The sequence below is a fragment of the Vicugna pacos genome, chromosome 8 (genome assembly GCF_048564905.1).
Source record: "Vicugna pacos chromosome 8, VicPac4, whole genome shotgun sequence".
NCBI lineage: Eukaryota > Metazoa > Chordata > Mammalia > Artiodactyla > Camelidae > Vicugna > Vicugna pacos.
In genome coordinates this window covers 3,718,511-3,734,153 of record NC_132994.1, presented here as the reverse complement: position 1 = coordinate 3,734,153, position 15,643 = coordinate 3,718,511, and the positions used below count along the sequence as shown (strand labels likewise).

Below are 15,643 nucleotides of genomic sequence, written 5' to 3'. Positions count from 1 at the left end.
AGCACATGGTGTTGGGAAAACTGGACAGCAGCATGTAAAGCAACGAAGCTAGAACACTCCCTTACACCACACACAAAAATAAACTCAAAATGGATCAAAGACTTAAACATAAGACAAGATACAATAAACCTCCTAGAAGAAAATATAGGCAAAACATTATCTCACATACATCTCAGAAATTTTCTCCTAGAACAGTCTACTCAAGCAATAGAAATAAAAGCAAGAATAAACAAATGGGACCTAATGAAACTTACAAGCTTCTGCAGAGCAAAGGAAACCATAAGTAAAACTAAACGACAACCTATGGAATGGGAGAACATTTTTGCAAATGAAACCGACAAAGGCTTGATCTCCAGAATACATAAGCAGCTCATGCAACTTAATAAGAAACAACCAAACAACCCACTCCAAAACTGGGCAAAAGACCTAAACAAGCAATTCTCCAAGGAAGACATACAAATGATCAACAGGTACATGAAAAAATGCTCAATATCACTAATTATCAGAGAAATGCAAATCAAAACCACAATGAGGTATCACCTCACACCAGTCAGAATGGCCATCATTCAAAAGTCCACAAATGACAAATGCTGGAGAGGCTGTGGAGAAAGGGGAACCCTCCTGCACTGCTGGTGGGAATGCAGTTTGGTGCAGCCACTGTGGAAAACAGTGTGGAGATTCCTCAAAAGACTAGGAATAGACTTACCATATGACCCAGGAATCCCACTCCTGGGCATATATCTGGAAGGAACCCTACTTCATGATGACACCTGCACCCCAATGTTCATAGCAGCACTATTTACAATAGCCAAGACATGGAGACAGCCTAAATTTCCATCAACAGGTGACTGGATAAAGAAGATGTGGTGTATTTATACAATGGAATACTACTCAGCCATAAAAACGACAACATAATGCCATTTGCAGCAACATGGATGCTCCTGGAGAAAGTCATTCTAAGTGAAATAAGCCAGAAAGAGAAAGAAAAATACCATATGAGATTGCTCATATGTGGAATCTAAAAAAAAAAAAAAAAAACACAAACAAAGCATAAATACAAAGCAGAAATAGACTCATAGACATAGAATACAAACTTGTGGTTGCCAAGGGGGCAGAGGGTGGGAAGGAATAGACTGGGATTTCAAAATTGTAGAATAGAGAAACAAGATTATACTGTATAGCACAGGGAAATATATACAAGATCTTATGGTAGCTCACAGAGAAAAAGATGTGACAATGAATATATACGTGTTCATGTATAACTGAAAAATTGTGCTCTACACTGGAATTTGACACAGCATTGTAAAATGATTATAAATCAATAAAAAATGTTAAAAAACAACAACAAAAAAAAAAAATAAGTCACACCAGATAAGAGACCAAGAAAGCACTTGTTTTCCTAATATTTCCACCTGGAAACAAAGTCATGGTCACTAAGTCTCAAGGAGTCCTCATCTAGAGAATCTCTCGAGCAAACCTAAGTGGAAGCCATTAAGAGTACTCCTCCTAAGAGTAAGAATGCATTATTTTGGGAGGGTGTAGCTCAGTGGCAGAGTGCCACGCTTAGCATGCAGGAGGTCCTGGGTTCCATCCCCAGTGCCTCCATTAAAATAAACGAATTAAGTAAAAACCTAATTAGCTTCCCTTCCGCACCCCCTCCAAAAAAAAAGACTGATTAAAAAATAAATAAAATAAAAAATTTTAATTAAAAAAAAGAATTCATTGCTTTAAAAAGGGGGAGAGAAAACAGGAAAGAGGACACAACTGAATCCCATCAAAAAGCACTTAACAGACCTGAATTAACAAAACAAACCCCCCAAATTAGTCTCAGTTTTTCTATCTTGTCTGAGAAAGTTATGAAATACATCAGAGATGTTTTCCAAACAATAAAGTACCGCAGAGATGGAAGTTTGACGAGATGCTCGGTCAGTCTTTTCAGTGTCAATTTTCTCATGTCTTCACAGTGAGGGGGTTTCTTCCTCCTGCTCCCTGAGCGGATGTGAGTTACAGCTGCGCCTGCACCCCTGACAGGACGACAGCCGCACTGCTCTGTCGTCACGGCACTTAACTGACTTCAAGCTCCCACAGTGCTCGTCACAAATTAGACACGACGAGGTTCTAAACCCTACGTTCAAAATAACGGCATTTACACCAGGTACAGTTTTTCAGCAATTAACCAATAGGGAGTGAGGAGGAACTTCCTGAAAACTCTGCTGGCTGCTCCAAAATGCCAGGGGGAGAAACGGGAGTTGGAAAGTTTCTTGGTCCATCTTATTCTCCCTTAGTTCCATAACTTAATTCATCTAAGTATGTACTATTTTCACTACAGGATGGCTTAAAAGTGAAAAGTAAGAATTTACTAAATAACTAATAATCTGGAATTGTTTGAAAAAGAGCATCTACAAAATGGAAAACAATGCAGTAAATGTATATGTATATATACACATATACACATACCTACACACATATACTTGTATACATTCACACATATACACACATATGAACACACATATACACACATATATACATACATATGCACACACACACACACACACACACACAAGATCCTCACAGCAGCAGTATCTGAAATAGCCAAAAACTGAACCCAACTGATCATCAGTATGAGGATGGATGAACTACAATACGTTACCAGAATGGAATATTATACAGTAATGAGAAACAACAAAGTACTGTTGCGTGCAGCAATGCAGGTGAGTCTCAGATGTAGTGTGAGCACCAAGGAGGCCAAACAGAGAACAATATACGGCTATACGGCTTAGCGCATATGTTCACCTAAAGTGACAGTCCCAGAATCAGTGTCAAGAAGAGGAAGGGTCTCAGAATGAAGCGACAGGACAACCAAAGAGGAGCTCAACACTACAGCCTTGAACAATCCCTGCGTGGGGTATGGGATCTCCCTGTTGTCAACCCCTGCATTCACTGCAAAGTTAGAATAAGGAGTTAGGAAAAAAGGGTTAAATGAAAGGAAAATTCACAGAAACAAAAGCAAAGTAGCTGGTGAAAGAATTAAAACTAAACATTTCAAGAACAGTCAGAGAAGACAGAATAAACATTTATGACAGATTGCAATAAATAAAAGGAGAGAATTTAAAGATAAAAATAACATGTGAAACCAAAAATAGAACTCAGATAAAAGGCTAAATACATACAGGAGAGGTAAAAGATTTCCGAAGAGGCTCAAATGTGAGATGAAAACAGAACTGAGAGCCAGAGTCAGACAAGAGAAGTTTTTTAGAAGAAAATATGAAAGAAATTCGAAGACACAGATGAAGAAATAAACAAAAACATTCAAAAGGAATAAAAGACTGAGTCCTGAATGTTTCTGGGGTGGACACAGCGTCCTCGGATGAGGGAGTCTCCTTCTGGGTGTAGGGTCCCCATGAGCACAGGGCAAAGGGGCAGAAATAAGCAACCACACCCTCTCATTCCCCACCGAGCCCCTGGAAACCGTATCTCTGTAGGCAGCTTCGGTTCATGAAAACTGGTCCAAACCAGTCAACAGCTGGGGGTATCCAGTGGGAAAGAGCAGCAGGCCTGACTTCTGCAAACTTTCCAAAAAAAAAAAAAAAAACCAGAAGTTCCATTAATGTAACATGAGTTTCTCTAAAACGTGCTTTCGAGAACTGAAGATTAGCAGAGATCCTTTTAGGGTGTCCTCAGGGCGAAATGATTTTTGTGACTGTCCTCTTCGCCGCCAAGCACTCCCCAGTGGGGCTGTTTTTACTCAGGGAAGTCCCTCTGAAGCAGCAACAATTCTGTGAGATCTCCACCCTCGAGTGCACATCTTTCCAACATTCTGAGGGAAGGGCAGGTCACACACGGTGTACTTGGGAGAAGCACCCGTGCTGTCTCAGTTGTGAGCTACACTGGTTGCTTTTCTCCCCCAAGAACATGTTTTTGACTTGAAAGAACATGGGATGGAAAAGCGATAGTTATCCAAACTTGATTATTAGGTTGACTTTCTCAGAAATGAATCAAGGGGGCCTGGCACTTCAAAGAAAACAGTAACAGTATTTGTTGCCAATGATAAAATCTGAGCTCTCCAGAGAAAATGAGGAATTTTGGAAAACTTGAACCCAGCATGGTGAGCCTTACATCTTTCCAATGCACAAATGCTTCTCTGATAAGCACAGTGGTGATGTTAGCATGGTCATTTAAAATCACCAGTAGGCAATTAAAAAACATCGTGATAGTGTTCTGAATAACTTTAATGGGAAAAAAAAAGGATCAGAAAACAATGAAAGTTTACAGAGTTATACAAATTATTTTCTTTTATCCTGAGATCAGAATATGAAATACAAATAACAGTGACCTCTAAAATCCTCAGCCAGTTTGAGGGCAAAACAATTTCCTACTGAAGTATCAGGCATTCTTTGTTTCCTAAATGTCCTGCAGCTCTGGCTGGGCCCTCACATCAGTCTCCAAGGATGCTCCTTCAGAAAGCCCTGCGAGTCCCCTCCCCCCGCCCTGAGGGGGGCATACCTGATGACCAGCGACTCAGCAGTGGTGGACTCTGATGGTACTAGCATGACAACTGTATGTTTAACTCTCTGTCTGTAAAAATTCTGGCTCTTTAAATATACTGCCAACCAGTAAACATGCTGCCAACAGAAATCAGAATCTCTCTGGATGTATTCTAGCATTCCGTATTATTTGAAAGGTCTCCGGATGATTTTTTTTTTGAAGCTGCCCTGGGGTTTGAGTGCTGCTAAGCATTCCCACAGGTAACATTCCCAGAACCGCTGATGAAAAGGCAGCTCACTCAATGGTCAGCAGCGGCCAGCTCAGGGAACAACACGCCCTCTGGGCTCTGTCACTCACTAAACAAGGTGATCTTCAACATTTCTAAATACCAGTGTCTTCATCTGGAAGAGGCAGAAAAGACCTCCACAAAATGACATTCATGAAAGTCAAATAAAATGGTGAATGTCAAAGTCTTGCCCAGTGCCTGGCAAGGTCAGACAATGAAAACGTGTTGATGCGTTAGGAGAGATCAGACGAACTATAGAATCTCACAGACGGGAATGGATATAGTGTTTTGGACTATATGGAGTCTGTGTTGTCCTCAGGACTCAGGAGAAGACACCTAGTGAGCAGTTAGATACTGTTTAGCATTTCTGGGAAGCAGATGGGCTCCAGGATATTCACTGTCTCAGAAGCTATACCAATCCTCTCACGTTCCCAGCTCAAGGTCACCATCTGAGTCAAAGTCAAAGGCCTATTAGCCATAGCTAAAATGGACATAACTAGCTTTGTGACAACAACCACTAATATTACAGAACTAAATCCTCTTGCTTTGATTCCATGGTCATCAAGAAATCTTCTATTCATAATTTGGCTCCTCATGTAAATTTCTTCTCAACTACCCTTATCCCAAGGTAGCTGTATTTCTCACTACAACCCAAGTTCAACCAAGAATCAAACCCTAAGTCATCTTGTTTATAGTAAGTAATTTATCTCCCATGCATTTAAAAGGATACTAGAGACACACTATCCTTGGGAGGATTTAAAAAAAAACAAAACACTAAAATCATTTCATGTAGGCTTAATTCCCTCCATGAACCCAACTGGAAAGGCTGCTGAATTAACACTCTAGTTTAGAAGTCTTTGTAACCTTGGTTACAATGGATTAATCCACTAGCCTCTAGATTAAATGATAAGACATGGCTCCTAAATCCAGACTGCACTAAGATACAAGTTGGCTTACCACATCACACGTTCTACAGCCTAAATACGCTTCAGAGTCACACAGGAGACAGGCTCCATCCCCCCAAAATTGCTTTTAAAGAAGTGATTTATATCCTTCCAGTGAGTCTGTATTGAAAAATGCAATATTCTGCTTAACATAGCACCACTTCAAAAGTTTTAACTTAAAAGGTCAAATTTAAAATGTTATGATACATATTTAATATATTCATTAGAAATAATAAACTCTATACTAAAATGCCATAAAATATTTCTAAAATATACACCAATGGGATAGAATTTCATAGGTCCTATAGATTTTAGATCAGGAGAAAAGACAAAGCAACTAAGTTAAAATCCAATGAAACTCTTGAAAAACTTATTCCATCATCAGAACCTTCTGCAGATTTATTCTCAGTGTCCTGCTAAAATCTTATTCAACCTCTGGATTCCTTGCTGAAAAAAAATGACACCCCTTTGCTAACTCGGCACTTACACATTTTTATAAAAGTATGAGTCACATTTATTCAAAGGGAAAATTTCAGGAATATTTAAGTGGTTATTACAAAGCTTTTCTAATCCAACATGAGGGCGGGAAGAGAAAGCTCCCTCTCTCTTCATCCCCTGGATTAAACTGGCTCTGGAGAGTACAAGAAAGTCGATGCTGCAAACTCCCAGACAGTACACTCCACCACTGTCAATACCTACAAGAAATTTCTAGAAACCTGAGATTTTTTTCTATCCAGAGGGCAAGAGGGAAACTGGTAACAACGTTACCAAACAATGGTAACATAGGAAGACACTGAAATTTAAAGTGACCTGACTGGACCTCCACAAACAAGTGTTGCAGGTGAACCCAGATGGAGCAAAGCATGAGAAGGCGGTTTCAGGATGATGAGATGAGTTCCCTGTTACTGTCCATGGAGCGATGCAGTCATCGCCAATGTGATATTAAAAACAGAAGTTCCTCTAGAGCTGTCGTCTACATTTTGGTGAGCAGCCCAGATGGGAAATGAAACGGAAAGATACTTACTATAGTAACCATACAGTACAGTGTCCTCGATCTGTCTGCTGACGTTAGCATTGGCCCAGTCCTAGGATAAAAAAGAAATAGTAGAAATATTGATAAAACATCATTTGCTTAGCCATTATAAGCAAGTTTTATTATGACTGAATATCACTGATAAATATGCCATCTATTCTGACAGGTATGGTGTGTACCTTCAAGAAGGGAGCGATGGACAAGTAAACACACAAACTTCAACAGGTAGACGCTGGGATGAGAAGACAGCGTCGTACTGGGGAAGCACAGAAGCAGGAGGCAGCTCTGAGCAGACTGAAGACCAGGGAAGGTTTCACTGAACGACTCTCAACCCAGATCGGAAGGAAGAGAGGTTGTTCTCCGGGAAGGGGAGGGGAAAAATAGTCAGAAGGAGGGAAGGGAGTCAAGGAACACACACAGAGAGTTTGAAGAAACTGCACGAAGCTAAACAGAGATTCACTAAAGCTTTTGGAAAGGTAACAGAGCAGTGGTGAGGTGGGGAGACATGGCTTTGAGGGACCTGTGAATCATGCTGAGTATTCTGGCCTTTGTCCTAAGGGCAGTGAAAATCAGTGATGCACTTTTATGCAGAGAGTGGCAAACACGATTTGTATTTGAGAAAGAAGATATACAGCATAATATAAAATTTTTAAATATCTAAAAGAATAGCCCAATTTAAACTCTTTTGCATTCCACCCATACATGTTCTTTAAACTAGCAATTAAAATTTAGTAATTTAACTTAGAAAATTAATTCTATTTAATCTTTTCCAATAAAAAAATCTCTATATGAATGAATTAGAACTGAGGCAGAATAGCAAGCCTTTCTGTTGAATATCCTGATTTTATGCATATAAAAAATTAAACCTGGAGAGTCTATGTGACTGGTCATTGCTAGTAAGTAGCAAGGCAGAAATTAGCATCCAGGTCAATTTTTTCCTCTCAATACTTTAAGCAACTCAGGTCAGTATCAACATCCTACTACAAGGTCTCTTAGGGAAGAGTATCCACATTTAATTCTCCAAAAATAATCTAGGAAAAAAAAAATAATAATCTAGGTTTTCTTTTTTTTTCCTTTTTCACCTATAAACACCTCTAGCAATGAATATCTATGAATTTCCATTCACCTATGCCTAAAAGAACAAAAATGTGGAAGCCTGAATTCAGCACCACAAATGCAAACGTTGACACACAATGCACAATAACAACAGTATTTTTCTACCAGCAATTAAGACTATAAAAACCATAATATGCTAAATAAAAGAAAATCTGCATTAACTACATAAAGAAATTCATGATTATAGAATATAAAAGTTGTAAATAAATGAAAAGTCACATGTTCACACAGGAAAAGATCATAAATACCAAATTCCTCCAAATTAATTTATAAAAACTATACACTGCCAACCAAAATCTCATAGCTGGTAGCCTTTCAATGTGCTGATATTAAAAGTCATCTGAAAAACATAGGTAAGAGCTAGAAAACTTTTTGAAAAAGACCAATAATGAAGAATTTAGCCACTTACTAAACTTTATTAACGAAGCATGAAAATCTATGATTATGGCAACCTTTCATCTTACTCAAACGGCAGAATTTAGAACATTAACAAGACCCAGTGGTGGCAAATACGGAGGAAAAGCCACCTACACACCGTAGTGGTAAGAAAGTTGGTCTATGACACAGACATTCTTTGCTGGAGTCGCTCCTAAAAAGATTCAGACAATCAGGACAGGTGTCAGTAGACATGCGTTTTAAGACAAGCAGTCCCGCAGTGGATGACCTCAAGAACTCCTGCTGGGACGCCTGGCAGCAAGCAGGGACGGGGGCCTCCCCTTCCCACCCTGGAGGACCAGCTGGACTCAATGTCAATCACTCACGGGTCCCAGGGGCCCAGGGGCTGCAGGTGTTCGGCGACTGGAGGGTCCCAGTGCCCCACAAACAGCTTAGATCCAGCTCCCACTACTTGGCACCCAAGCCCAGCGTGTTTGTCTCCTGTAAGGGCCACTCTCCTGCTCGCCCTATGAGAAGAGAGAACAAAAGGAGGCCGGTACCTCTGCTGACTCACGTGTATTTGGGGAAAGCTCACCGCCTTGGGGAAGGTCAAGTGTACAAGGACATGCGTACTTGGAGACCCTCATCCCCAAAAACTCCAGCCTGCACCAAGCAATGTTTACTGATGTTTCACCAAAAAGCCTTTTCCCCAACGCTATTCAGGGTAATGTTGTTTAAAATACTAAAAAAACAATAAACAACAACAACAACAAACAGAGACAATCTGCCTGCCTGAGGAACAATGGTAAAATGCATTCTCGTACACTTATATCACGGAATACCACAGAGACATTAACAATGATGAAGGTGGAATCTCTATAAACTGGCCTACATGGATAGCCACGAAGCACTTTTGAGTTGGGGAGGAATCAGAACAAGTTGCAACCAAGAGTTTTTGACACCCAGTCTCATTGTGTAAAAAATGTAATGCAAGAAACACCAGTCCATGTACTGCAGGAGCCTGGAAAGAGTGGTAAACAACGTTCCACGTGAGTCTGCAAAAGCACGGGGTCGGTAGAGGGGGAGAATTCTTGCCGATGACTGGAAATTTTTCCATCAATGATTCAAGGGTCCAGATGAATCTACACTCAATCAAAGCTTCACTTTCCAAAAGCTGTGTTTCTTTAGTGCCTATACTTGTGCAACAAACCAGAAATTTTAAAAGTTTGAAACTTGAAGCTTTTCTTGAAACTGAGGATAATCACACCTACCCTTACGCAAACTCTGTACCAATTTCCAAGTCAACCCCATGAGGTATTAATGCAGTCGTTGAGAATCACAAGTTAAACTTGAAAATTGAAGACGAACCCCAACCTCAGAAAAAGATTACATGTAGGAAGTCTGAAGGTAAATTTAAAGCCAAAGGTTCACTGAAATTTAGTGTATTTTACTCTCCAAGGTTCTTTCGTTTAACCAAATCTTATGGCAATTAGAGAGTATTACTGTTACTATTTTAGAGGAAAAATATGTGTAAAATATACATCACTCCAGTACTCTGTAATATCTGGCTTTTATATACTGTCCTGCCTCCAAGGTATCTGATCTACCGTCAAAAGAGCTTAGTTTTTGAAACCTTCCTTCTTCTACATTCTAAGAAATGCTATGCCCTTGATACATTTTATAAATCATTGCCTCCCAAAGTAGAGACCAAAAGGAACTTCAGAAGACCCAAAGGAACATGAGACAATCAAGAACTAATATTACATAGAGAATATGGAAGAACATAAATTCCACAAAACAAAAATGTACTGGGCTATGTAAAATTCCCTTCCCATTCTTCAAGATGACTTTTTGAAACACACAGTCCAATCCAAAACTTTACTCTCTTGAATTTTACCAGATAACCTCACCTTAGACCACTGGTTGTTACTCAGGGGTGATTCTGTCCCCCATGGGACACCTGGCAATGTCTTCGAGACACTGGGGGGGGGGAGAACTACCCAGCACAAAACATCCATGATTGAGACAACACTGACTTAGAGGTCTGTAAAGAAGACAAGAGCTCCTCGGTTTCTTCCCAGATCTGAAACCTGCCTTTATCTGTATTCCAGTGCGATCCCTTCCTCGGACCCTATGCCCGTGCTCTTCACAGCTGACCCTCTCCTTTGAGATCCAGACTCAAGGACACTGCCCCTGGATGCACCCCCACAATATCTTTCCCACTCCACTGAATCCTAAAGTATGTGAACTTGAATTTCCATGAGAACAACACACCACCACTATAAATAAGAACAGCTCCCTGGACCCCCTGCTACTTTTCTAGGGAACAGAACTTCCCAGGAGGTCATATGCATCCCCATCACCACTGGCCCACCTTATGTCTGCATCTCACTCATTCCAACCGCCTGCCCCTCCGCTCCGCGGGAATCACTCTGCATGTTCTTGATCCCCACAAAACCTCTCTCACTCCACCTGCCAGCATCACAAGCTACCTACCATTCGCTCTTCCGGAAATACGTTCTTCTCCTGAGAAGCCTCCCCTTCTCCACACCTCTCTGGCTGCCCTCTGCCCTGGGCGGCCTCGACATAAGGCAGCCTCTCACCCCTGGCCCAGTGCCAACCCCTCTCTCACCACTCAGCTCCCCCAGACACTAGTCAGTGCACAGCTCTAAACACGGCCCATGTGATGATGACGTCCAGATACTTCTCCCCGACCCCGAGGCTTCCCTGAAGCTTCAGCCGCCAGGTGAATACATATGGTAGGCACTCTGAAGGGAACTGGTCTAAAACATGGCTCTTTTCCCTACACTCCCCCACCTGCCCGTGTACACCCACGGGCCTTACTGCTCCTCCAGGCCTCCCCACTTCTCTGAGGAGGAAGCGGATCCAGGCACCCCTTTGGTTTTCTTCTTCCCTCACCCCCACATCTACTCCATCAGCAAATCTAGGCAGCTCTACCTCCAAAGTACACATTGACTTTTTTTAACTCTTATTTTTTTATTTAAGCGTAGTCAATTTACAGTGTTAGTTTCTGGTGTACAGCAAAGTGGTTCAGTTATACATAGACATACATATTTTTTTTCCAGATTCTTTTTCATTCTATGTTATTACAACACACTTAATGTAGTTCCGTGTGCTATACAGTAGGACCTTCTTGTTAATCTGCTTTATATACAGCATTGTGTATCTGTTAATCACCAACTCCTAACTCTCCCCGCTGCTTCCCCCCCTCCCCCGGTAACCACCATTTATTTTTTATGTCTGTGGGTCCATTTCTGGTTCAAAATACACACTGATTTTCACCACTTTTCTTCACTAATACCACTCTCATCCAGATCAACTTCATTTCTTACCTTCATTAACTTCCCACTGCAGTCAGGAGAAAATCTAAAGTCATTTACAGGATCTGAAAGTCATAAACCATCTGGTCCCCACCTTCCTCTCAATCTCAGCTTTACCAAAGCACAACCCACAACACTACTCTTCAGCCAAGCAGGCCAAACCCACTTCTGCCTGGGGGCCTCTGTATCTGCTGCCCCTTCTCCCCAGAGGCCGTCCTCCACCCCACCGGCTCTGCCCGTGACTCCGGACTCATCTTGAGTACCCTTAGCAGCCTGGTCCCCCTCCACAGTCTGGCCTTCCAGTTCTCCTGCCTGGGCAACCACAACTCAAACGCCTCTCACATCAGCCTGCTGGAAGTCTCACAGAACTGAGCACTAGGACGCTGGCTTGTTTTACGTGCTGGTTTACTGTCAGCCTGGTCTTAACAGAATGGGAGCTCCCAGAGAGCAGCAGCCTCCTTTGTTTTCATTGTCAGTCTCTAGCATTTGTCAGATATATGTTACAGACTTATTAAATATTAAGTGAATGAACATATTTAAGGTGTGATGAAGAATACAAAGTCCTAAGATACAGTTACCACCATTTGCAAGTAAGAATGAGGCAGCAGTACCAAGTTCAACCCAGAAGTTTCATCATAACTGGCCAGAAAGTGATTAATCACTGGGGGACGGAAGTAAGATAAGAACACTTTAGCTACTGAAACATTAAATGTTTTGATGCCATAGCTTAACTACTAATTCTCACTTTACATACTGTATAACATAAAGGACATTTGTTCACGTTAGTGTCAGTTTCTGATTTTTTTTGATTGGTACACTTTGTGTGTATCACTGTGCAAAGTTACTTGCTAACTATACAAGACACTGTAATAGAACACGTCTAGCTATCCTTTAGGATTTTTTTTAATCTAAAAAGTTAATTATTTCACACAAAAAAACTAGAAACAAAAAACTTCCTCGCTAAAATTATTCATAGTCTTGGAAAAAAAAGTCAATGGAAACAGTTCAGACGTTATTCTAATATACCTTTGGCCAAAAGAAGGCAGAGACAGCTAGGAAGGTAAATAAGACAAAACAGAGAAAAATATTGTTGACTGCCTGCCTGACACGCTCTGTTCCTAGGCCAAATGTTAGCAGTCATTTATATCCGGAGTTTCCAAATAATTACACCTTATACACAGAACTGTGATCAATTTAGAGTCTTCAATATTTGAGGTGGAAATGGAGAAAGTTAGACAATACATACATTCATTTAGAAATAAGAAATGCACATTATAAAATTTAAGATACAACATAATTCATCTTGGAAAACAATGTCAACTTGTACATTTATCCTGACTAATAAGGATGGAATAGACTGAAGACACCATGGCACACTTTCACCCTAAGATGTCTAAATTCAGGGGGAGGGTGTAGTTCAGTGGTAGAGTGCATGCTTAGCATGCACGAGGTCATGGGTTCAAGCCCCAGTACCTCTGTTAAATAAAAAAAAAAAATAGTAACAATAAATAAATAAACCTAATTCTCCCCCCCCCACAAAAAAAAAAAGATGTCTAAATTTACAGCTGTAGCATGAAGTCTAGAAAATTAATTCTTCACGACTGGCTCCTTTCGCTAAGCACTCAAGAGAATTCGTTAATAACTTACTGGAGAAAATCCTCTCTGCAGTTTACTGAGAAAGAGTTCTTTGAGAGTCTTCTCAGTTCTACTTTGAGCATTAGCACCGGCCAGCTTCAAATGACGACTCTTGTGAATGTCACTGACCCCTTCCCCCACCCCACCACCTCCCAGAAAAAGACCAAAAGAGAAACAAAGAACGTTTTAAAATATCACAAAGGTATTAAGGTACTAGAGGAAAAACTGGTACATTACCTAAGCTCTGAGTTGGCTAAAAAAAAGGAACTAAATACAGCCAAATAATTGAGAAGTAGGGGGGAAAAGGACATACAATTGCTGAATAAATAATCCCTCAATAATGCAAGAAAAAAGTTTTTAAAAAGTGGGAGGAAAAAACATTAACATGGAATTGCTCCCTTCTAAGTACTGGTGCCACATTTAGATCTAACAAACAGAAAACAAGCACGCTGACTACCGTTAAACATTTTCTTCCCTCATGGGGCATTTAGCAAGTACCCTAAGTTTTCAGGAGTAATACTTTTGCTTCTTTAGGTGGGTGAATTCCTAAAAAGTCTTGTTTAAACAAACATAATCCAATCTCACAGATTTAAATAAATTAATTAATAAAAGAAAAACCTAGCGCCCAGAAAGTGACGACTCAGCTGTGCACGGTCTCAGAGCAACTACATCATCTGAGGTTGAGGACTTCATGAACATACTTACTTCAGAAACTCCACGATGAAGAACATAATCCTGCAAAATCTAGACAAATCAAATATTCCAACTTTAACTTTAAAACAGAAAATCTCCTTACTCAAACCATCATGACCAAGGGATACCACTACTTCCACTGCAGCAGATACAGATACTGGCACACTGGTACTGCAAGAGAGCAAAGAACCCTGGACCGGACTCCAGAGCCTCGGATCCCAGCGCCAGCACTCACAGCCCTCCCACCTGAGAAGGGGGACGTCGCCTCTCCAAACCTTGGTTTCCTGCCCATAAAAACATGGATAACACCACCTACCTCATAGGGTTGTTTGGGACATCCATGACAGTTAAGATACGGAAACCATGTAGGACAGGGCCTGACACATAGTAAAGACTCCCCAGATGTCAGTTACCATCTCTGTAGCATTCGGACATACTATGTGCTCAATGAATCCCTGCTACCCAGAGAACTATACTCAATTTCTTGTAATGAGCTGTAACGGAAAAGAATCTGAAAAAATATATATATGTGTGTATACGTATAACTGAATCACTCTGCTGTACATCTGAAACTAACACTGTAAATCAACTACACTTCAATAAAAAATAAGAACTAAAAAAAAATTTAATACTTGCTAAACGAATGACCGGCCTACAGAAAATAACTGGAGTTTTCACAGCAAGCAGGATACATCTAAATCTAACTACAAAAACAATTTCCAATTCTTTAAATCCAGTTGGCCCAATTCAGGAACTTATTTTGGAATCATGCATTACTGAGATAACTGAAATGAGATTTCAAACATTTAAGTACCTACTGCGTGTTAGACAAATAATCAAGACATAGTTCCTGCCTCAGAGAAGCTTACATTGATAAGAGTAATCTGCATAACTGTAAAAAGCAATCTGCGTAACTGAAAAGGAACTGGGAAACCTTCCAGTCCAACACCATTTATTCTACAAATGAGGAATTTAAAGTCCAGGAAAGTGCACGGCTTGGCCAAAGACACAGGCTCTAGACAGCAGAGTCGAGGCTGGAACTTAGGTCTTATAATTCCCAGCCTACTGGTCTCCTCACCACCTCACAGTGACTCCAAGTGCTCGATCTGAGACAGAAATGAAGACCCCACTTAATATGAACAAAAGCACTTCTGAATTATTTATTTACTGCATCCGTGTAAATCAAGTCAAAGAAACTACAAGGGAGCTATAAGAGGCCCCCCAAATTAAACCTGTTACAATGACTTAGTCTATTTCCAGATTAACAAAGGCATTCTTCACACTTGCATGGTGGCTGCATTGACAGTTCTCATGTCAGTGAACAGTCTGTTCCATGTTAGTTGTCAGAGTCTCAGCCCCTAGGTTCATTTCCATTCTCAATCATCCCCAGAGATCACAAGAAAACACTGCTCAACTTAAACACTTAATGGTCAAGAATATGAAAGGAAAAAATTCACATAGTACGATCATAGTTACCTTAAATGTACCATTTTGATTTTTCATGTAGGAAACCAGAAATATATCCACGGGCAGAAGAGCTGATGTGATCAGTGCAATCGCCAGGGAGAAAATCGCTGTGATGGTGGAGACGACTTCACTTTCCCGCTGGCTCTGATATTTACGGACGTATATCCAGCAGAATGCCAAGATAGCCTGAAAGAGAATCAAGAGAAATGTTCTGTGACTGCCCAACGTACTCTCTCAGACTGATTTCAGCATGTGTCTGAAAGTCTCC

At 40.7% G+C, this 15,643-nt stretch overlaps 1 protein-coding gene across 1 annotated transcript in view; it reads right to left on the bottom strand.

The window, feature by feature from the left end:
• LMBRD1 (LMBR1 domain containing 1) overlaps positions 1 to 15,643 on the bottom strand; it is a 109,123-nt gene that overhangs the window by 86,632 nt on the left and 6,848 nt on the right. The window contains exons 2-3 of the mRNA XM_072965488.1: positions 15,385 to 15,561; positions 6,740 to 6,800 (exon numbers count right to left, since the gene is read on the bottom strand). Of these exons, the coding sequence (XP_072821589.1) occupies positions 6,740 to 6,800; positions 15,385 to 15,561 (238 nt within the window). The remainder of the gene's footprint in view (positions 1 to 6,739; positions 6,801 to 15,384; positions 15,562 to 15,643) is intronic.